The sequence below is a fragment of the Octopus bimaculoides genome, chromosome 7, assembly GCF_046866305.1.
Source record: "Octopus bimaculoides isolate indiv1 chromosome 7, ASM4686630v1, whole genome shotgun sequence".
NCBI lineage: Eukaryota > Metazoa > Mollusca > Cephalopoda > Octopoda > Octopodidae > Octopus > Octopus bimaculoides.
The window spans coordinates 33,153,546-33,176,917 of NC_142934.1; the positions used below are offsets into that span (position 1 = coordinate 33,153,546).

A 23,372-nucleotide genomic window follows, 5' to 3' on the forward strand; every position below is an offset into this window, starting at 1 on the left:
ACCAGCCACAAAGAGAAGGTCCCTGTCATTCGTCGATGAGGTAGTCTGCAGAAGAGTGTCATAAAATTGGTCTTTCTGTCCGTCGGGCAGCCCGGGCTGAGGGGCATAGGCCGAGATAATGGTTGCTAAACCATGGTGTAGGACTAATCTAATCTTAAGTATTCTATCGCATACTCTAACCACCTCGATTACCTTATCCACCCATTTCTCTGCAAGAAGTATACCCACGCCTCCGACCCCGTCTGTGTTTCCTGCCCAGAAAATCTTGTACCGGTGTTCTTTGCCTGTGAGGAGCCTAGCGGAACAACCTCTCCACCTTACTTCTTGGAGGCAGCAGATATCGACACGTCTCCGTTCAAGCATCTCAACAATCTCACCAGATCTACCTTTCAGTGTGCCGACGTTAAGAGTGCCAACCCTGAGGGTGTGGGGGGGTATGGACTCGTAAAACCTTCGGGCGGGGAACGGCGTCATGTACCTGAAAAGAAAGCTCGCATTTTGCAGAGAACATAACAATCAGTAGCATTCCCTTCAGCCAGCATCCACTATACTATCGTATTATGCACCATATGATCTCTACCTTACATAGGGGGATAAAACCAAAGTGGGGGTGGAATAATAATAATCGTACCAGTGATTGTAGGATGTCTAGGAATGATAAAAAAAGGTACTGAAACCTATTTGAAAATGATACCAGGCTTACCATCCCTAAAGGAAGTGCAAAAAATTGTGTTAACTGGAACGACTCATGTACTGAGAAGAGCATTATCACTGTGAAAACAATATCCATTCATGAATTTTCTTTTTTTTTAAATACATATTTTACCTGTGAATTTGCGTGTGTAAACTGGGAATGCATACAACGAGTTTCTCTGCCCTAGGTGTACGGAAAACACTCGGCAAGAAATGGAAGAAAATTTGAAGAAAGAAGAAAAAAAACAACATAATAATAATAATAATAATAATATTATTATTACTATTATTATTATTAGTTGTAGTAGTATTATTATTTCTGATTTAGACACAAGGCCAGCAATTCTGAGGGTAAGAGGTTAGTCAATATTTTTATTTTATCAACTGCGAAATGATGAATGACAAAACTCACTTTGGTAGAATTTGAACTCAAAATGTAAAGAGCTGAAACAAACACCACAAAGCATCTCTTTTCCAATGCCCTAGAGTTTGAGTTGAGTGTGTGTGTGTGTGTGTGTGTATGTGTGTGTGTGTGTGTGTATTTGTGTGTGTGTGTGTGTGTATTTGTGTGTGTGTATTTGTGTGTGCGTATATTTGTGTGTGTGTATTTGAGGACTGGTGCAACCGGATGGCTACACCAGGCTCCAATCTAATTTGGCAGTTTTTCAACAGCTGGATGCCCTTCCTAACGCCAACCACTCAGAGAGTGTAGTGGGTGCTTTTATGTGTCACCCGCACGAAAATAGCCACGCTCGAAATGGTGTCTTTTATGTGCCACCCGCACAAGAGCCAGTCCAGGGGCACTGGCAACGATCTCGCTCGAAAACCCTACAAGGACAGTCAGGCGGTACTGGCAACGGTCACGCTCAGGATGGTACATCTTATGTGCCACCCGCACAAGAGCCAGTCCAGGGGCACTAGCAACGATCTCACTTGGCTTGCCGGGTCTTCTCACGCACAGCACATTTCCAAAGGTCTCGGTCAGTAGTCATCGCCTCGGTGAGGCCCAATGTTCGAAGGTCTTGCCTCACCACCTCAGCCCAGGTCTTCCTGGGCCTACCTCTTCCACGGGTTCCCTCAACTGTTAGGGAGTGGCACTTTTTCACGCAGCTATCCTCATTCATTCTCACCACATGTCCAAACCAGCGCAATCGTCTCTCTTGCACACCACTACTGACGCTTCTTATGTTCAGCTTTTCTCTCAAGATACTTACACTCTGACGGGTATGCACATTTACATTACACATCCAGCGGAGCATACTGGCTTCATTCCTTGCGAGCCTACGCATGTCCTCAGCAGTCACAGCCCATGTTTCACTGCCATGTAGCATGGCTGTTCGTACACATGCATCATACAGTCTGCCTTTTACCCTGAGTGAGAGTCCCTTTGTCGCCAGCAGAGGTAAGAGCTCTCTAAACTTGGCCCAGGCTGTTCTTATTCTAGCAGTTACACTTTCAGCGCACCCACCACCACTACTAACTTGGTCACCCAGATAGCGGAAGCTATCAACTACCTCTAGTTTTTCTCCCTGGAATGAGATAGAAGTTGTTTCCTGTTTGTTTACAGTGTTTATTGCACCTGAACATCTGCCACATACAAAGACTAACTTTGTAGTTAATCTGCCTTTGATATTGCTGCATCTCTTATGTGTCCATAGCTTGCACCGGGTACATCTTATAGAGTTACTACCTACTCCTTTACTGCATACTGAGCAGGGCCATCTACCTGAAGGGGTTTGTGTTTTATCTACCTTCCTACTTATTAGGATTTTGGTTTTTACTAGGTTGACTCTAAGGCCCTTCGATTCTAGTCCTTGCTTCTACACCTTAAACTTCTCCTCTAGTTCTGATAGTGACTGCGCAATTAGTGCAAGGTCATCAGCATAGAGGAGCTCCCAGGGGCAACCTGTCTTGAATTCCTCTGTGATCGCCTGGAGGACTATGATAAATAGGAGGGGCTTGAGGACGGAACCTTGGTGGACCCCTACCTCTACCCGGAATTCATTACTGTACTCATTTCCAACCTTCACCTTACTGACAGCATCTTTGTACATGGCTCGCACAGCTCTCACTAACCATTCTTCTATCCCAAGTTTCCTCATTGACCACCAGATAAGGGATCGGGGGACCCTGTCAAAGGCTTTCTCCATGTCAACGAAGGCTAGGTACAGAGGTTTATCCTTGGCTAGATATTTCTCCTGCAGCTGTCTCACTAGAAATATGGCATCAGTGGTGCTTTTACCTGGCATGAACCCAAACTGCATCTCATCTAAATTGATTTGCTCCCTAATTAGTTGGGCTATGACCCTCTCCGTAACTTTCATAACCTGATCTAACAGCTTGATGCCTCTGTAATTATTAATGTCTAAAGCGTCACCTTTACCTTTGTAGCAGTTTACTATGGTGCTGCTACACCAGTCATTGGGTATGACTCCTTCATGTATCACCTGGTTCGTAATACGGGTGACTAGGCTGTAGCCAACACTGCCAGATATTTTGAGCATCTCTGCAGTGATTCCTGATGGGCCGGGGGCTTTCCCTGTCTTCACACTAAGATATATAAATCCACTTACCTTCAACAAAAAGAAGTAAATGTGTGAGGTTTAAATTAAACTGGGTCAAATTTAAGATAATAATCTTCCATTTTGGCAAAACTTCTATGTTTTCTGTTATAGCAGGAATTTGATGTAGCTTAATATTATAAAATATATTTTAGAAATACAAAATGGGGGTTTAATTATTATATTTTCAACCTCACTTTCCATGTCAATCGTCAAAAATCCTTTTAATCTTGTCTTTTGATCAGACATAGAATATCTAGGAATGCATGGTACATGGTACATCTAGGGATACCTCATCTAATGCACCCTTCATTTTTTGAGTACAGTTGGGTGCTATCTCTAACATATCTACTCACCATGCTTTTTGCTGTTGTAGTGAGGCACAAGAAGCCAGCACCATTTTGTATGAGATCTCGCTGGTAGCCATTACCATGTCCAAGACAGAAGCGAGATCTTGCCTGCAACCATTTGCCATGCACGAGACGACAGCGAGACTCTTGTCGGCAATTACTATATAAGTAGAAGCATTAAGACATTTACTCTCTTTTTCTTCCTTCTCGCTTACACTGAGAAACACTGCAAGCTGGCAGCTCACAACAGATCCTTATCCCACTCTAACTTCACCTGTTATCTCCAGAGGTAATGTACCTCATGTGAACAGAGATATAACGAACCATGTGCTGCCATAAGATGGTCACTGGGAGCAAGCCACATGAATGAGAACTAAAATAAACAACTATTGAATTGCACTACATTTGTAAGCTTCTTCTTCTTTGAGTTCCAGATTCTTAAAACTACAGAAATAATTGTAATGGAAGAAGGAGATATTCTACAGGTATCACAAGCCTTCAATTTCATTATACTGTTATAATGAGAGGGTTAGTATAAAGTCCTTAACCTTTTTAACACTAACCTATCTGAAACAGTTCCTGGTTCTATATGAACTTCTTGTTTTAAAGAGATCTAAATTAAGATCTTCCATCAAAATTAATATGTTAGATTGTTTTGAACAGCAGCTTAATAATCAGAAAGTCATATTTCAAAATTCTTCATTATTTTCAAAATTAATTGAAACAAAGACAGTGTATTTAAACAGAAATATGTTAACAAGAGGATTAAAGTTCAGAATAAAATTATTCTGAAAATTATTTCAAAATAGCATCAACTAATTTCAGAAAGGAAGTGGACTGGTTGCAGAAGCTAGTTTCAGGAAGGGATAGAGAATAAAGAGATAAAAAAAAAACATTTTAATAATAACAAACCTATTTCCTAAATTCTTCACAATTTTCAAAATTAATTGAAACAAAAGCAGTGTATTTCAACAGAAATATGGTAACAAAAGGGTTAAAGTGGTGAATAGAAAATCTGACATTGAAGTCTTTAATAAGGACATTGTGGCACTGTGGTGCATTTGTATTGTTAGGCGAACTGTTCTTTACTGGTGCCTTTTTACCATTAGTTGGATTCACCTTACTGTAGCATTTGTTTTTTGGCTAGGTAGACTATTCCTTACTGTAGTGTCTTTTTATAGCCAAATGGACTGTATCTCCTTGTGCTTTCGCTTTACAGCTAGATAGACTACACTTTACTGTGGTTATGTCTTTACATCTAGATGGATTATATCTTATTGCAGCTACATGAACTTACCTCGCTGTGGTATCCTTTTACAGTTCAGTGGATTGTATTTCCTGTCATATCCTTTTATGGCTAAGTTGACTATATTTCACAGTGATATTCTTTACAGCTAAGTGAACTGTTCCTCATTGTGGTGTCTACTTATAGTGACGGGTTGATCCTACATACGGCATTCTAGCTATTTTCAGCTAGAGTGATGCAGCTGTGAAGCGGTGAGTCTTGGCTCTACTGTGACCTGTACTGGAAAGTAAAGCTTGATCTCTTGGCTGGGTGTCTGGTAACTTACTCATAAAGCAATCCATGCCATCATAAATATACTTATCAATAATTTTCTGTGGAGTCATTCTCAGGTTTCAGCTTGGTCAATACCTTTGGCAATACCATCTGTAATATGACAATATACAACTTCATTATTATGGTTTTATTTCAAAAATTTAGAATCAAATTATTATTATTATTATTATTATTATTAGTAGTAGTAGTAGTAGTATTAGTATTATTAATGCAGTGAGCTGGCAGAATCCTTAGCACACCAAGCAAAATGCTTTGTGGCATTTTGTTTGTCTTTAGTTCTCAGTTCAAATTCCATCAAGGTCAGCTTTGCCTTTCATCCTTTCAGGGTCAATAAAATAAGTACCAGTTGAGCACTGGGAGTCGATGTAATTGACTTAATCCCTACCCTAAAGTTGCTGGCCTTGTGCCAAAATTTGAAACCATTATTATTATTATTGATGATGACGATGATGATGATTGTGATAATGATGGTGGTGATATTTGTTGTAAAGATGATGATGATGGTAATGATGATGGTGATGAGGATGATTATGACGATGATGATGCTCATCATCATATGTTTCATTTGCCTCTAGAGCATCTGTTGAGTGTGGGGCAGAGGGACATTACAAGAACAGTTTATAATTTGTGTGGGGAAATTTATGTAAAAATGGTGAGGGAGAAAGGAAAAGGTGGGTTGGTAAAGAAATGAGTAAAAAGCAGTTACAAAGGCAGTGCCCCAGCATGGCTGCAGCTCTTGCACTTATACTAGTGAAAAAAATATACAAAATATGCTAATACATAGATGATACCATCCTCCTGATACGAACAGCCTCCAACTAGGCCCAATTACGGAACCCCACAAACTCAGGGTCACTCTGGCCACCAACACCATAAGCCCATCTCCAACTGTTGTTTTCAAATCTGATGGTGTTAGGTTATGCCTCTCTCAGCTACTGTCTTGAGAACAACTGAAAAACTCAGCTTTCTTGAAGCTTCATAAATAGATAAATTACCTCCTTACCAATTCTTTCATAAATTATTCAGGCAGATTTTTAAAAATAGCTAGAGTCATTTCTACATTTTGCACTCAATTTGTTCATTATATATTTTCCCAACTGCAAATAGAAAGTACTGTGTTATCTCATAACGCAAACTTTAAAGAAATTTATTCTTTTGTATCTTTAAAAAATATATTTTTTACTATTTTTTACTCTTTTGAATTACATATATTCTACATGAGTTTAATTTGATAACACAATACATGTGATTTAAAATTTTTGAATAATGAGTTTTGTTAAGAAAATAAAATTAAAAAATAATATAATACTAAAAATAAGACAGAAATATTTTAGCTTCATACAAAGAAAATTTTAAATCAAAATTATTAACTTAAATTTTAAAAATTTGCAATGAAATGTAAACAAGAAAATTGCAGCAAAGTTGCATGATAGTGGTGTTGGATGTAGCATACAGTCCATCATATAACTTGTTAAACATATATCTTATGTGATGCCTCAATGGTACACCTTTCCTGCTCCTTTTCTATGGTATTTAGCAATACATTGGTGCCAGGAAACTGTCATGAACCCAATAATGTAGAATTTAAGTTTCTAATAACTTTAATTCATAGTATTGAATTCAAATTTTTCAATTTATGAACACTATCTTCAGTTGTGAGGGACAACAAACGAACAACACCAGATGAATTTTAAGTTAGAATATCATTAATACCTGCTTTAATCTTGATGAATAATTATTTATGGACAGGCAAAGAATTGTTTTTTGAGTTAATGTGTCAGTTGTAACACCACACCTGATAGTATAAAATATATCAATATCCTCTAGTTGCCTGTAGTTGTTAAAATTGTTGCACCTTAAAGTCCCCTACAAAAACACAGGTTTTGCATCTGGGATTCTGTAAAAATGTGTCTACTATTTTCAGAGCATTAGGGGAAACTGAAGTTTTTATTGGCACTCCGTCGCTTACGATGACGAGGGTTCCAGTTGATCCGATCAATGGAACAGCCTGCTCATGAAATTAACATGCAAGTGGCTGAGCACTCCACAGACACGTGTTCCCTTAACGTATTTCTCGAGGATATTCAGCGTGACACAGTGTGACAAGGCTGACCCTTTGAATTACAGGCACAACAGAAACAGGAAGTAAGAGTGAGAGAAAGTTGTGGTGGAAGAGTACAGCAGGGTTCGCCACCATCCCCTGCCGGAGCCTCGTGGAGCTTTAAGTGTTTTCGCTCAATAAACACTCACAACGCCCAGTCTAGGAATCGAAACTGCGGCCCTATGACCGCGAGTCCACTGCCCTAACCACTGGGCCATTGCGCCTCCACTGGGAAACTGAAGTGGTTCACATAAAAAGACGGAAATTACATAAAACTGTAGTTAGTAAGTGCTTGGTGCCTAATATCTTGTCAGGACAATAATAGGAGTATATATGTATTTACAAGGTGTTATCTGCATAATTGAAACAGTGAGATAAAGCAAGACGTGACATATGCATTGCGGGTTCATACTTCTCTTTCTGGTTCCTACTCAAAACTATTTACAAGTCACAACCATCTCACTGACCTGCTGTCATGAGGAGCATTAGCACTCCAATGGTTGTGAGAATAAATATAAAAAACAAAACAGTGCACACATTATTTGATGAACAATTTCAGAAATCTATTTAACAAATTCCAAATTCAGCAGCAATATTTTAAGTTTTTTTTTCCTTCTTGTCCTGTACTTTTCCAGACTTAATTGCTGCTTGTTCTGTACTTTTCCAGGTTCAATATTCTAGGATTCTGCACCTGTATTTTTCATTCTTGTCTACCTTTTACCAGGCAATGCTTCTACTATTATAATTAATTATATTTATCTTTATAATTTATAATTGAAAAAAAATGATACTATTATAAATATTTTTAAAATTCAGATTTTGTTCAAACTTAGAAATTTTGTTTGTCCTTAGAAATAACAAAGGATTAATAGCAGCATATCTGTTACAAAACAATTTTTATTATAAAATAATGTTATATTCTAATTAAATAATTAATAATGTTTTTTAATGAGTGAATTTTTTTTTATTTTACTGTTTTTAATATTTACATTTTAATGCAAAAACAGAATAATAAAATTTAATATTGCAAAAAAAAAAAAAAATCACAAAACAAATCACAACTTTTGTAAAAACTGACACTTCCTTTTTCCGAGCTGAGATTCAAAACCGAATCTAAAGATTCTCGCTCGTCTGATCCACCACTGACCAAACAGGCGCGAAAGAAATTTCTTTGTCCTGTCAAAAAGTGATGGATGGTTTTTCTCTTTGACCTATGGTCTGAGCCGTGTCATTTAAGGTTCAAGTGGACAGGAGGCGACTTACATAGGTGCAAATCACTCCTGTAGTATGTCTGTCCTTCTAGCTGTCATGACCATTATAAATACAGTCAGACATACGACAAAGGCAGATAGCTATCACCAGGCGAACTGTCAAGAGACAGCCAGCAAGTAACTTGCACCAGTCAAGCAGCCAACTTAGAACCACATATTCAGCATGAATGACCCAACACAGTAGCAGAACATAAACAGACACCACCAAATGACCAACGCACACGTAGACACAAAACATGCCCAGTTCTATCTCATCACATCGACACAATATTTTCCCTGTTTTTCTTCTTCGCCAACTCGAAGCAAGTTGGTAATGTCATGTAGTGAGTTTTCTGGTGTATACAACATGTAAATGTGAGTGTCGATTAAATAAATTATTTAAACCACAATGCGATGCTTTCCTATTGTTTTACTTTGATGTCATCCACATGTCTATTTCATTTGCTACCTCAACATTTTTTGCTACACCTTTCCCACTACACTTTTTATGCTTAATATTTTTATACTTTTCAGACATGTTTTGATTATTGAAATATTTCAATGTAAAAACATTGTATTTTTTTTTTTTTTTTTTTTTCATATTAGTAATTCATTTTCATTTTATAATTTCCTTTATAAACCGGTTTTATTGCTAATGCTTTCGAGTGTTTTCAGAAAAGCATACACATCACCTGATATCATTTCCCCACTTTTGTACTTGTAAAATAGTGTCTGAGTCAGGAATTTGTTTTCCCCATTAAAAAGAAAAAAAAGTAAATTTTTAAATGTATTTCTTTGCAACTAGGCATAAAACTAATTATGTAAGGCAGAAATTGTTTAGCCACAGGTCAACCCTAGTTAAGTAGGACTGATTGAAGGCATTCTAACATTGTCCATCTCATTTTTTAAACTTTTAAGTATGATGTATCTAGGGTCATAAGAGCGTGGCCATTGCCAGTACCGCCTGACTGACCTTCGTAGAGATCTTTGCCAGTGCCCCTGGATTGGCTCTTGTGCGGGTGGCACATAAAATACACCATTTTGAGCGTGGCCGTTGCCAGTACCGCCTGACTGGCCTTCGTGCGGGTGACACGTAAAAGCACCCACTACACTCTGAGTGGTTGGCGTTAGGAAGGGCATCCAGCTGTAGAAACTCTGCCAAATCAGATTGGAGCCTGGTGTAGCCATCTGGTTTCACCAGTCCTCAGTCAAATCGTCCAACCCATGCTAGCATGGAAAGCGGACGTTAAACGATGATGATGATTTTTAGAGAGGGTTTTCTCCAGAATATTCGACTCGATGAACGCTTTCATTTGTGAGTTCAAATAGTTTTTTTTTTCTCTAAAAAAGACAAAAATATTATAATTTCTTAAAATTATCACCGCTTTTCATCACTTAAAACCATTTTTTTTTTTTGTAACTAATATTTTTTGACAAGGTTTTTACCATAAGATTTCTCTCCTGGAGCTTTTTCATCTGAAGTAAATACTGAACACAAAATAGTTATGAAAACAGGTTAGAAGATAGTCTAAATACCCCTTAGAAAGCGGAGAAAAAAAAAAAGAGGCCAGCAAACAGCTACCGGTGTTTGAGACACCGGCTCTTTACCACGAAGCTAAGCGCTCCATGACTTTAAAATAATCTTTGATAAGGATAAATATCTTAAAATGACAAAAATATTCTAATTTGTTAAAGTGATCGCCACACCATCTTTTTATAGCTAATATTTTTTTACTAGATTTTTACCATAAGATTAATCTCATAGAGTTCTTTCGTAAGAACACAACTATTGTCAAGCGAGACAACTCACATTAGGTCCCTTTCGTCAATGCTGTGACTTTTCACTGCTACGTACCGAACAAATCCTGCTACAGGCTATATCGCCGGCTAAGACAACTATTGTATATTTTTCTTTTACAATAGCTGAAATATTTTTTATTCAAAGCCAGTTTTGTGGGTTACTTAGCATTTTTTCGTCACTTAAAGCATTACTTTTTTCGTAGCTTATACCTATTGACGATATTTCCACCAAAAGATTCTTTTCAATGAGTACATTCTTTTAAACCCAATTAATTTATAATTTTCTTTTAAAATAACTGAGATGTTTTAATTCAAAGTCAGTTTTGCCATTTTTAACCTAACTTTTTTTAATAAACCAAATTTGAATTATCTCAAAATGTAGCCGAAGACTGGCCCATCATTGTTAAAGAAAGCCACATTCAGTTTGCATGAGAACTGAATTAGTTATGACGCCTAGAAATGCTCGCGAGGAACTAAAAGCTGGCCTTAAAAATACATTCACCTACTGCCATGGCCCACTGCCATGGGTGAATGACCTTGTACAGAGAGCGAGAGAGAGAGTGTGTGTTTGTGTTTGGTCACGTGTTGAGCACTTTTGATTATAAGTTTGGTTTATCAGGTTTGACCTAGGGCTAAACATTAACAAAAGATATAACCTAGACATTCTAAGCATGGCTGCTAGTGGAGATGAACGAGTTTGTTTGGATTATGAATATTTATACCACCCGGATTTACTCAAGTCAGTATAAATATTAGTGTTTACTAACAGAGAACATTTAATTTCATTTTTGTTACATCATTTTATTTATTGTTCGACTTCTGATATCTATAAATACCTTGTGTAAACAGGGAGGTGCTTTTTTTCCAAATATGATTGATGTGAGCAGAAAAATATAAAGATCTTCACTCGTTAACAAAACAAATATTAAACATAGAAACAAGGAAGTATCAGATGGTCGTGAGATGTGCTAAAAATAACTCTTTCCATAGTAAAACCATATTCAACAGTATTTATGAACTTGTTTCTCACTGTGATATACGGAATTCTTTTTTTTTAACCTTTTTCTATTACTCAAACGAAAAGTAAATGAATCTACAAATAATTTTATTCATTTTTTTTTTTAGCGTAATGGAAAAAGTTTGAAAAAAAAAAGTGCCCACAAAATCGACCAAAATCGGTCCGGATGGAGGGGGTAAAAAAAAAATCATTTTTCAAAAACTTTTTTTTACCAAAAAGATATCCCCTATCATTTTCAAGGGCACCGTGAAAAAATAAAATGTGAAAAAGTCCCTTCAAAAAATAGGTCGCCCACAGCGACCTATTTTTGACATCTGCCAGTTTTTTTTTTTTGGGGGGGGGGGGTTGTTTTTCTTTTTGTTCAAAAATTAATAACTCTGTCAAAACTATTGAAAGGTTGCAAGACGCAACAAAAATTTTAGAAAAATAAAAAAGAAATAAGTGGAAATTTTACCGGTGAGTGTGTTAAATTATAAGGCACCAAAAGAGAATGACTCTCCCCAGACAAAACAGAATATGCTTCAACACACGAACTCACATAAAGAATCTTGCAAACCAAATCCAAAAACGAAATAACTCTGTAACATTTTCCGGTAAACTTTTACACTTACACTTATCTCACAAAAGGTGAGTTATGATAAAGGAAAAAATAAACTTTCTTACCTTTTCCGAAAAGCTTTTATGATGTAAGTTAAGCAGAATAGTTTCAACTGAGAATCGAAACTGTAGTACTGACTCTGCTTACAACAATAGCCCAAGTCTTCTTTAAACAGTTAGATGTCAGTTTACTTGGAAAGAAACATTGTAATTATTATGATTTGAAATTAATGCATACAAGATTTCACAGTCCTAGACTCACTCCTTAATATCCAGCCTATGAACCTTTCAGCCCGTTCTTGTAAACCTGCTGATAGATTAAAAAAAAAACTTTAAATAAGGAGATGATGTGCAGAGTGGGAGAGTTGAGAGGGCAAAAGAGATGTATAGTGATAGTGATAGATGTCAGAAGTACAGGGGACGATAGTGAGTGCGGAACAAAGTTGGCAGATACAAGAGGGTGTTGAGAACGATACCAGATAAAAGAGTATTAAGGATAAGATATAGCATCCTAAGACAGAACTCAGAGGAGAGGACAGATGAGTGGAGGCACAGAAAGGGTGATCAGTGGAAAATAAACTGGGACAGGATTATGTGAGGGATGGATGTTAAAAGGAATTGATTCTAGGGAGAAAGAAAGGTAACTGATAGCTCAAAAGGGAATGAGACGAAATGACTACTGCTGCAGTTAGAAGAGTGATGGAGGAATGAGTATTAGGAAAATAAGAGGTGGAGAAGGCTTGTCAGGGACCTGTTAGGTGCAAAGGCAGGGACCAAATACTATCCTCAGTGTTGCCATTGAACAGCAAAACATATTTCATCTATATACCGTCATGATGAGATTAAATCCCGTTTCAAACACCTATCCCTGAAGGCCCAAAGTCTGTGCAACAAGGTGCACCTTTTTGACTCATATCAAAAGTACTGACCCTGATTTCGTCACAGAAACATGGGCTCACTCTCTACTTTGTGATGTGTTTTTAGCATAGTTGGTTACATCTTGCTTTGCAAAGACCATGCTAATTGTCATGGAGGTGGCGTGATGATCTACATTCATTCAAACTTGTCATCAATTCCTTGTGATGTTTTGAACAAATCACAACAAAAGGCACTCTTTTGTGAATTATGCATAAACATTTCAACCCTGATACTTGGAGTTGTCTATCACCCACCAAATTACTGTCAAGACACAGCTTTTTGAAATCCTCAGGGCTGCATCTAGGAAAACAGCCACTTATGTTTCCATTGCTGGTGACTTCAACTACCCTGAAATTGATTGAGAAACTTTTCGTTGGCTGCAAAGTGCAGGCGATTTCCTTGTTGTAGTGCTGGATGCAAACTGGTCCCAAGTAGTCACCTCCCCCACAAGAGGTAACAGCACTTTGGACCTCTCTTTACCACCACTCCTAAAACTGTTATCAGTGTTACAAACAAAGATCCTCTTGGCAACTCCGATCATGCTATGATCATTACCAATCTGTCTCTTACAGGCAGAAACAAGAAGAAGCACCACCTCCAAACCACTCACTGTGACTGGAACAAAGCAGACTAGAACGGTTATTGTGATGAATTACAACACTCAAACTAGTTTGAATTTTACAATTCTGGGATGTCAGTACTATTTTTCAAAATATCCTCAGTGCAATCTGGACTGCATGTGAAGCATCAGTACAAGGCAAACACTTTAAAAATAAAAAAAAGGGCAATTTGGGTGACTGCAGCAGTTCAACTTGCCAGGAAAGTTTGTTGTGATGCTGAACAGAAATACAGACAGCATAGAACAGATGAGAACAAGATGTAATAGATCACCCAACTATCTCAAGCAAGTGACAAAAAAGGCAGTACTTGAGTTTGAACAATGTATAGCAACCAGCCCTGACAGCAAAGTGTTCTAGAAATATGTACTCTCCAGTTGGCCCTCATTACTATTCCCACACAGATTGGATCACTGATGACTCCATCGAATGTACTGAGTGATATGCTGGCATTTTTACTGTTGAAAATCCAAACGTATCTTCTTCACCAACTCTGACATCAAATTCCATAATATCTGTGAAATTCACACCCACTGTACTGTGACATCAACTCAAGAATAAGCACAGCTATGCCTCCCTTGGTCTTGATGTTACTTATCAGCTTTTCAAACATGGTGGTTTCTTTTTTTTGCAACAGCTTTCATTCATCTTTCAATTCTGCCTTAGCAATTGTGTCATTCCAGAGCACTGGAAAATTGCCAGTGTTGTTCCCCTGTTTAAAAAAGGTGATCGCACATCACCTGTCAACTACTGCCCAGTCAGCATTATTAGCTGCATTGCCAAACTGATGAAGTCCTTTGTCAGAAAAACACTCTGGAACTTTTGGAGCTCTCACAACCTTATTCGACCCTTGCAGATTGGATTTATCCCGGTCTCTGGCTGGTGTAACCAACTCATCACCTGAGTTACTGATGGCGGCTCATGGGTGGACTTTGCTAAAGCCTTCATTTCTGTACCACACAAACGACTCATGCCAAAACTCTCTGCAATGGGTGTGATAGATGATTTATATAACTGGCTGAAGTCCTTCATTGTCAGTTGGAAAGAGGTAGTTATGGTTGTAGGACATCATTCTTCACCCTACAAGATGACTTCTGGTAACGCACAAGGATCCATTCTTTGACCCTACTGTTTGTTGCATGTATTAATGACATAGATGCTAACTTGAGGAATGTTACAGTGTTGAAATATGCAAATGGCATCAAGCTGTACCTCGAAATAAAAAGAACAGATCTCATGTGCTATAGATCTTTCCCGCAATCAAACTTGGACAAATGCAGCAGTGATCTCTGACTGGCAACTCAAGCTAGCCGTGGACAAGTATGTCACCATGCATTTTGGGAGGAAAAACCCAGCCTTTACATACTCTTTCAGCAACACCAATCTCAAGAAGTCTTCTAGTGAACGTAGTCTGGGTATCATTGTAAACAGTGATCTGCATTGGACAAGTCACATCTCTAAGATTGTCAAGAAGTCTGAGTGTGACCTAGCATCACTCAGTAAGACCTTTGTCAGCTGCTCTCCAATTATCTATTTGAAACTGTATATAACAATGGTACATCCACACTTAGAATTTTCAACACCCATCTGGAACCCCTATTTTGCTCAGCATATAAATCTGGAAACTGTTCAGAAACATGCAACAAAACGAATAGCCACCGTCAGGAATCTACCATGTCTCGCTTCCATTGAAGCTTAGATGTCTGGCAACTGACTTGGTAGACACCCACAAGATTATTCACCATCTTTCCAACAACCTTGGGCACCTTTTTAAATTCCATATGTCAAACGCTCGTAGGCATGCTCACAAAATCAAAAAACAACACAGCACCCATTGCTTTTGGAAACATTTTTTCACACACAGAATTGTTGAAGCATGGAATAAACTATCTGCATCAGTCGTTAGCTGCATGCTTCTTGAAATCTGCCTGCAGTAGACCTGATGACTTTTTTATCTTTTTTCTTTTTCTTGTAGTGCACCTGAGCACTGTATACAACAATTTCTTTCATATACATAATGCTTTTAGGACCTTACTTTTGCTGTGACAGACAGGTTTTCTGGTGCATAATGAATCACTGCTCATCACACTCCCTTGTTGTTTCTGTGGAGCTCATCCTGAGATCATATTTTAACATCCTGAAATCATATACACTAGCTGGACCTGTGAAAAATTCACAGAAAATATAAAAAATGTAAGCATCTGTAAATTGTGTGCTGGTGCCATGAGAACTGTTTCTATATTGTGACAGTTACAGAATACAGAAAGAAGTGTAAACCAATAACTATATAATCCAACCAAAATATCTCAGTTATGCAAACATAAACAGAATTACTATTTAGCTTTATAATACATCGAACATATTCAAAGAACCTACTTGGTTTAGAAGTACAGAACATTCTTCTGGTATTCTTTTATTTTTTTATTTGTTTCAATCATTTGATGGTAGCCATGTTGGAGCACCACCCTTTAGTCAAAGAAATCTAGCCCTGGACTTATTCCCTGTAAGCCTAGCCCGTATTCTCTCAGCCTCTTCTGCTGAACAGCTAAGTTACGGGAATGCAAACACACCAACATCGGTTATTAAACAATGGTGGGGGAGCTGACAAATACACACACAAATATATATATATATATATATATGAGACAGGCTTCTTTCAGTTTCTGTCTACTAAATTCACTCATGAGCTTTGGTCGGCCCGAGGGTGTAGTATTAGATTGTTCTGAGAATAATGGCCGCTCTAAGTGTTGTGTTTTGAAACACAATTTTATCATAGTATTTTAATTATATTTGAGATGAATTTCAACATACTTAATAATTGATGTATGCTCTTTAATAATTTTCTACTTATTTCAGATAGAAAACATTCTTGAAACATAGGCGCCCTTAATTATGAACATGACAAAAAAGGACCTTCACTTACTTTTCTTGCATGAGTTCAAGCTTGGGCAAAATGCCTCCCAAACTGCTGCCAGTATCAACAGAGCATGGGGAGAGGGGTCCACAAGTGATCACACAGTACGAAGGTGGTTTCAGAAATTCCGTAGTAGTGATGAGAGCCTTGAAGATGAAGGTAGAAGATGGTCATGTAGTTTTGACAAAGAACAATTGAAAGCAATTGTTGAACAAAACCCATGTCAAAGTGTCAGAGAAATTTCTCAGACACTTGGTGTCAGTATTGCAATGGTCTCACGCAATCTGCAGAAGATTGGTAAGGTGAAAAAGCTCGATAACTGGGTACTGCATGAGCGAAACACCAATGATCCTTTTCTTGACTGAATAGTCACTTGTGATGAAAAGTGGATCCTTTATGATAACTGTAAACGATCAGGTCAATGGCTTGATTGTGATGAGTCCCCCAAACATTTCCCAAAGCCAAAGTTGCATCAGCAAAAGATTATGGTGACTGTCTGGTGGTCTGCAATTGGTGTTGTCCATTACAGATTTCTGGAAGCCAATCAGAGCATTACAGCAGAGGTTTACTGCAATAAACTCGCTGAAATGCATTGGTGAATCAATGTGGCCCAATTCTGCTCTATCATAATGCAAAGCCACATGTTGCAAGAATGATGCTGCAGAAACTCACAGACTTGGGATACAAGACTTTACCACATCCTTCATATTCTCCTGATCTTTCACCCACTAACTACCATTTTTAAAGCATTTAAACATGTTTTTAAGTGATAAAATTTTCAGGTCTAAACGAGAGGTGGGATCAGCTTTCAAAGATTTCTTAGCATCAAAGCCAATAAGTTTTTATCAACGAGACATAAATAATCTCGTTGATCGATGGCAGAGATGCAAAGATGTTCACAGCTCATTCTTTGGCTAATTAAAACATTTCTATTGTTAATTTTTCCAGAATAAAATTGTTTCTGAAATCGGCCATTATTTTCAGAACAACCTAATAGAAGACACTCTTTAAAGTATAGAGTTGAATTGTGTAGCCACCTGTTGGTAACTTTTTCCCCCCACCCATTTTGTAGGGGATGCTACCCAATTTTCTGGGCTCTTTTCACAGCTATAACCCGTTTGAAATTTGCATTAGCTTTGGTATGAAAAAAAGGAAGGGAAGGGACTTGTTTGTAGTTTGTAGAGAAAATGTTAAACATGCCTGAAAAATAAACATGGTCTTTCTCCCCCAACTAAAAGACATGAAGAACTATGAAAGAAGGTGAATAAGTACCGGGGGTGGGGGAAACAAGAGAGAACTAACAGTTGATCATTCTAGAACTCCTAGAATAAAAACGTTAACAGCTGAAAGCCTTTCCCCTCTATTCATTACTAAATGTCTTTCCCTCTTCTTCATTGTTAAAAGTAAAGAAGCTAGAAAAGATCAATCGTATTTCAGTCTAAATGTCATTGTAAATGACTGAGGCTTTCCTTTCTCTGTCTCTGTCACATTTGGCCCATCATCATAAAGTCATGACTACAATTCCCTGCGGTGCGCTGTGTTTTTGAGCAAGGTTCTCTACTCCACCTTGCTGCAGTCAGTTCAGCTGGCAAAAATGAGTTGTAGCTGTAATTCAAAGGGACCAGCCTTGTTACATTCTGTGTGAAGCTGAATCTCCCTGAGAACTACTTTATGATATGCATGTCTGTGGGGTACTCAGCCACTTGCATATTAATTTTACGAGCAGACTGTTCTGTTGATCAAATAAACAGGAACCTTGTCATCGTAACAGAGTGTCATTTTTTAAAAAGAGTAAAAGAAAAGAAAATGTTCCATATTGTAAGGCAAAAATGTCATGTGTTTAGTATAAGCAGTGAAAGCTAAGACAAGAAACTCAGGACTCAAAGCAGAGACTGAAGGATTTTTAATTGCTGCACAAGACCAGAGCCTCCCCACCAGAAATTACCAAAAACACATAATGAAAAGAAATATAACAAGTAACTGTAGAATATGTGGAGATCGAGAAGAAACAATAAATCATATTAGCTCTGGCTGCCCAGTCCTGGCTAAGAAGGAATATATTCACAGACACGACAGAGCTGGGACCTATATACACTGGAAGCTATGCCAACACTATGGAATAACAACAGAAAAAAGATGGTATAAACACACGCCAGAAAAGGTCACAGAAAACGAGAAAGCAACCATACTCTGGGATATGCCAATACACACAGATAGAGAAATTAAGGCAAATAGACCAGATATAGTTGTCAAAGATCATGAAGAAAAAAATGCTTTCTAAGTGATGTATCAATACCAGCAGATGACAACGTTTCTCTAAAAGAAATGGAAAAACTTTCAAAATACAAAGACCTGGAAACAGAGATAACTCGAATGTGGAATCTAAAGACAGAAACAATTCCTATCATAGGTGCCTTAGGTATAATAAAAAAATATTCAGACAAATACATAACAAAAACACCAGGACTTACAAATATATATAACATACAGAAAATTGCACTACTGGGTACTGCACACATTCTAAGCAAAACACTTTCAATACAGTAAACATAAGAGCACCACAGCAAACCACAGCACATACCCAAGGCGCACAGAGCTGCGCTCGGTAGTGAAGTGAAAGCACGTTATAAAAATGAAACTACTGAACAATAATAATAATAATAATAATATATACCACAGAAGTGCATCAGACCTCTGCAGAATGTGTGGGAAGAGGGTCAAAAGTATGACTCACATTGTTAGTGTTTGTGAATGTCTCGTGCAGAAAAAGTACAAGTGTAGACACAACAAGGTAGCCCAAAACATCCGCTGGCTCCTATGCCGTAAGTATGGATATGAGGTTACAGGTGTTTGGTACCAACATACACTGGAAAAGGGGAAGGCAAAATTCCTCTGGGACTTTGATTTCCAGACAGTTAAGGTGTTAGAGCACCAAAGGCTGGATATGATAACCTTTAGGAGGGGCAAGCAAGAGTGCCTGATAATCGACGTGGCAGTGCCAGGAGATTAACATATCATCACCAAAGAAAGAGAAAATGTTGATAAATATGGAGACCTGAGAATTGAGATCACTAAGATGTGACAGCTATGAGAGTCGAACATAAAGGTTATCCCTATTGTCATCGGTGCATTGGGTTCAATACCACCCAATCTGAAAACCTTAGAAATACCCTACAATCTACATGTATTGCAAAAATCGGCACTACTTGGAGCTGCATGCATATTGCATAAAGTACTCTTTGTTTGAGGTCCTATTGTGACTCGACAAACAGTACAAACCCCCAGTAGACACAATATCTTCAATCAACAACCTCACGATATTGTATACTGTGTGACGTCTATAATAATAATAATAATAATAATAATAATAATAATACACACTTGTATATGTGAATAATTAAAAATATATATTATCTGTTTCAGGAACAAAGTAGCATTCATCACTGGAGGTGGAAGTGGAATATGTTTTACCATCGCTGAGATCTTTATGAGGTGTGTATCAAAAAGGAGAGTAACTGATTGGTTGTATCATTGTTAACCTTCTTTATGAAGTCAGTGTTATAATGAATGTTAGCCTATTTTTACTGTCATTGTATAGTCCTCTTTATGAAGTTATTATGAATGTTAACCTATTGATGATCAGAGCAGCCACTTTGAATAACATACGTTGAATCAAGAATATCATGGATAACACTATAAGACACTTTACTGTTGTGGCTTATGACTGGAAATTAGTTTCTTTGAACCAGGAATTACTGGTGATACATATCAATCAAAGAAACTAATTTCTAAATCTTGAAGAAGTTGTTGAATAATCTATAGAGAGAGAAATTTATGAAAAGACGAGTACAAGTTGGGAAGGATACCAAATATGGAAAGATACTTGAAACCGAACAGATTGAATGCCGACCCAAACTCCACAAATGCTGACAAGACTTTTAATCATTGGTTTAGAGCTTTCACTGACTTTATAGACTCTTGAACCCAGTAACTCTCCTTGGAAATTGCAAGTGCTAGTTGTTCAAGAAAAAAAAAAGCGAAGAATGGTGATTGACTATTCAGAAACAATTAACAAATATACACAGTTTGATGCCTATCTTCTTCCTAAAATCAATGAGTAAGCTAACACTATTGTCAAGTATAAAGTCTACAATACTATAGACTTATGTTCAGCATACCATCAGATTCCTCTATCAGAGGAAGATCATCAATTCACTGCCTTTGAAGCTGATGGTAAATTGTGGCATTCTACTAGAAAGCCATTCAGAGTAACTAATGGCAGTGCATGTTTCCAACATATAATGGATGACTTTGTGAGTAAATACAGGCTGCAAGATACATTCCCATTCATAGGCAATCTAACCATATGTGAGAAAGATCAAAATAATCACAATAAGAATTTTGAAAAATTTGAAAAAGCAGCAAAAAGTGAAGGGCTTACCATGAATGAAGAGAAATGTGTTTGCTCAACAACCGTTGACTTTCTTGGATACTGTATCTCACACAATACCCTCAGCGCTAACCCAGAAAGGCTTGCTCCACTCCTCAATCTTCCTACACTAACCGACCAGAAATCATTAAAACGTATAGTCGGTATGTTTTCTTATTATGCTAAGTGGATTTCCAAATTTTCTGACAAAATATTTCCTCTCAATAACGGATCAAAATTTCCTCTAAATAGCCAACAAGTAAAAGCATTTGAGTCATTGAAGATAGAACTAGCTAATGCTGCCATTCAAATAGTAGATGAGAACATTCCATTTACTGATGAGACAGATGCTTTGGATTTTGCTATATCTGCAACACTAAATCAAGATGGAAGACCAGTCACATTCCATTTTCGCATGCTACAAGGTAGCAAACTGTACCACTCCTCTGTTGAAAAGGAAGCCCAAGCAATTATCGAATCAATTCATCATTGGAGACACTGTCTTCTAGGTAGACATTTCACATTAATTACTGATCAATGTTCTGTTGCATTCATGTATAAAGTGATGAGCAAAATTAAAAATGATAAAATTATGAGATGGTGCATTGCGTTATCTCCATACTCATGATATTCACTATCGCCCAGGATCCAGTAACATTGCTCCAGATGCATTCACTAGTGCACACTGTTCAGCAATCAATTCACATTCACTTTATGAGTTACATGCACACTATGTGACGAGGTGGAGACGGTGAGAGGGTTTTGTTATTTGAGAGATAGGGTAGCTGTGAAGCAGCTGTAACAAGAGCAAGACTTGGCTGGGTGAAGTTCAGGACATGTGGAGCATTGTTATATAGGAAAAGGTTCTCATTGGAGATGAAGGAAAGGTCTATAGGAGTTGTATGAGAACTGCAATCCTATATGGGAGTGAGACATAGTGTTTGAGTGAGAGAGAGATGGCAATTTTGAGGAGGACTGAGAGAGAAATGTGTGGCATGAGGCTGTTTGATAGGAGGTGGACTGAGGACTTGATGGGGATACATCAAGGAAGGAATCAGCGGAACAGCTGGTGAATGGAGTGCAGTGATATGGGCATGTGTTGAGGAGGGATGAGGAGCATATTCTGAAGAGGGTGCTAGAGTTTGAGGTAAATGGACAGCAAAAGCAAGGTAGACCAAGGAAAATGTAGAGGGGACAAGTGGAGGAGGTGATTAGGAGGGTTGGCTTGAGAACAAGGATGCCCAAAACCGGGCAATATGGTGTGAGGGCAGTTGCTATGGCAATGAGATAGATCTGGCCACCCCCGTTAACAAGGACAAAACCCAGACATAAGATGATGGATGATGATGATGACTGTGCCATCCTATGTAATACGCCTTCATCATTTTGTCCACAGTAGAAATCTTCCATATTTGTTGGAGAACGTGAAACAAATTTGTAGGAATTGCTTTATATGTCAAGGAAGCCACAAAATTATAAACCAAACTTAGTTAACTTAATTAAGGCCACGCAGCCATTCAAACGAATTTCAATCAGTTTCAAAGGCCTGATTCCTTCCACAAAGCATCCTTATCTTCTAACAATTGTTGACGAATACTTTCAGTTTCTGTTTAGTTATCCAGTATCTGACACATCAGCTCAGACTGTAATAAGATGTTTTACAGACTTGTTTTCAGTTTTTGGTATGCCCAGTTATGTACATTCCGATCATGGAACTGCCTTTATGTCTACAAAATTGAGAGAATGGTTTCTTAGTAAGGGCATTGCAACGAGTAGGATGATACCATACAATCCCACTGGGAACAGTCAAGTAGAAAGATATAATGGTATTATTTGGAAATCAGTACTATTCTCTTTGAAAACTCGTGCCCTTCCAGTATCTTCATGGGAAACAGTTCTTCCAGACATGTTGCATTCGATCAGATCTCTACTTTGTACGTCCACCAATGCCACTCTTCATGAACGTCTCTTTAACTATCAACCCAGGACCTGTGCTTGTGCAAAGGAACAATCGTAATAGAAAGTATGACCATTGACCAAGTTCATTTAATTGAAGCTAACCCCCAATACACTCATGTTCATTACCCAGACGGTCGCAAAACCACAGTATCTACGAAACAATTGGCATCACCAAGAAAAATTAACCCAATTGATGACTTTACCCAGACACTTGTGGTCCCTCAAGAATTAGACAGAGATCTAACTGAAATCTAAACAAAAAGAATCCCCTCAACTGCATTGATCTCAAAAGAATTTGGAAAGCCCTGAAAAGGCTTGATATATGAAAATTAAAAAAAATTTTTTTAAGAGGGAGTGAATGTTATGCAGATTGTGCTATGATTTGGGTAACTTCCCTTGATATAAAGGGCATGCGCATTTGATGATCAGAGAGAGAGTGGCCATTTCGAATAACACGTTGAATCGAGGATATCATGGATAACACTATAAGACGCTTTACTATGACTGGAAATTAGTTTCTTTGCAACAGGAATTGCTGGTGATACATATCACCCTCTTTTTGAGGTTTTTATGAAAGTTGGTCTAT

General features: G+C 37.8%; 1 protein-coding gene across 4 annotated transcripts in view; it reads left to right on the top strand.

Annotated features, from left to right (window-relative positions):
- Positions 1–23,372, top strand: part of LOC106883385 (peroxisomal 2,4-dienoyl-CoA reductase [(3E)-enoyl-CoA-producing]) — a 62,921-nt gene that overhangs the window by 19,054 nt on the left and 20,495 nt on the right. Inside the window, exons 1-2 of one of the 4 annotated variants that reach the window (XM_052969569.2) lie at positions 9,574–9,849; positions 19,822–19,890. In XM_052969569.2, the coding sequence (XP_052825529.1) occupies positions 9,788–9,849; positions 19,822–19,890 (131 nt within the window). In that variant the 5' untranslated portion in view covers positions 9,574–9,787. Of the gene's footprint in view, positions 1–9,573; positions 9,850–10,690; positions 11,074–19,821; positions 19,891–23,372 lie in introns of those variants that run through there. The other 3 variants (XM_014934382.3, XM_052969568.2, XM_089355124.1) reach the window with 3 other exon arrangements.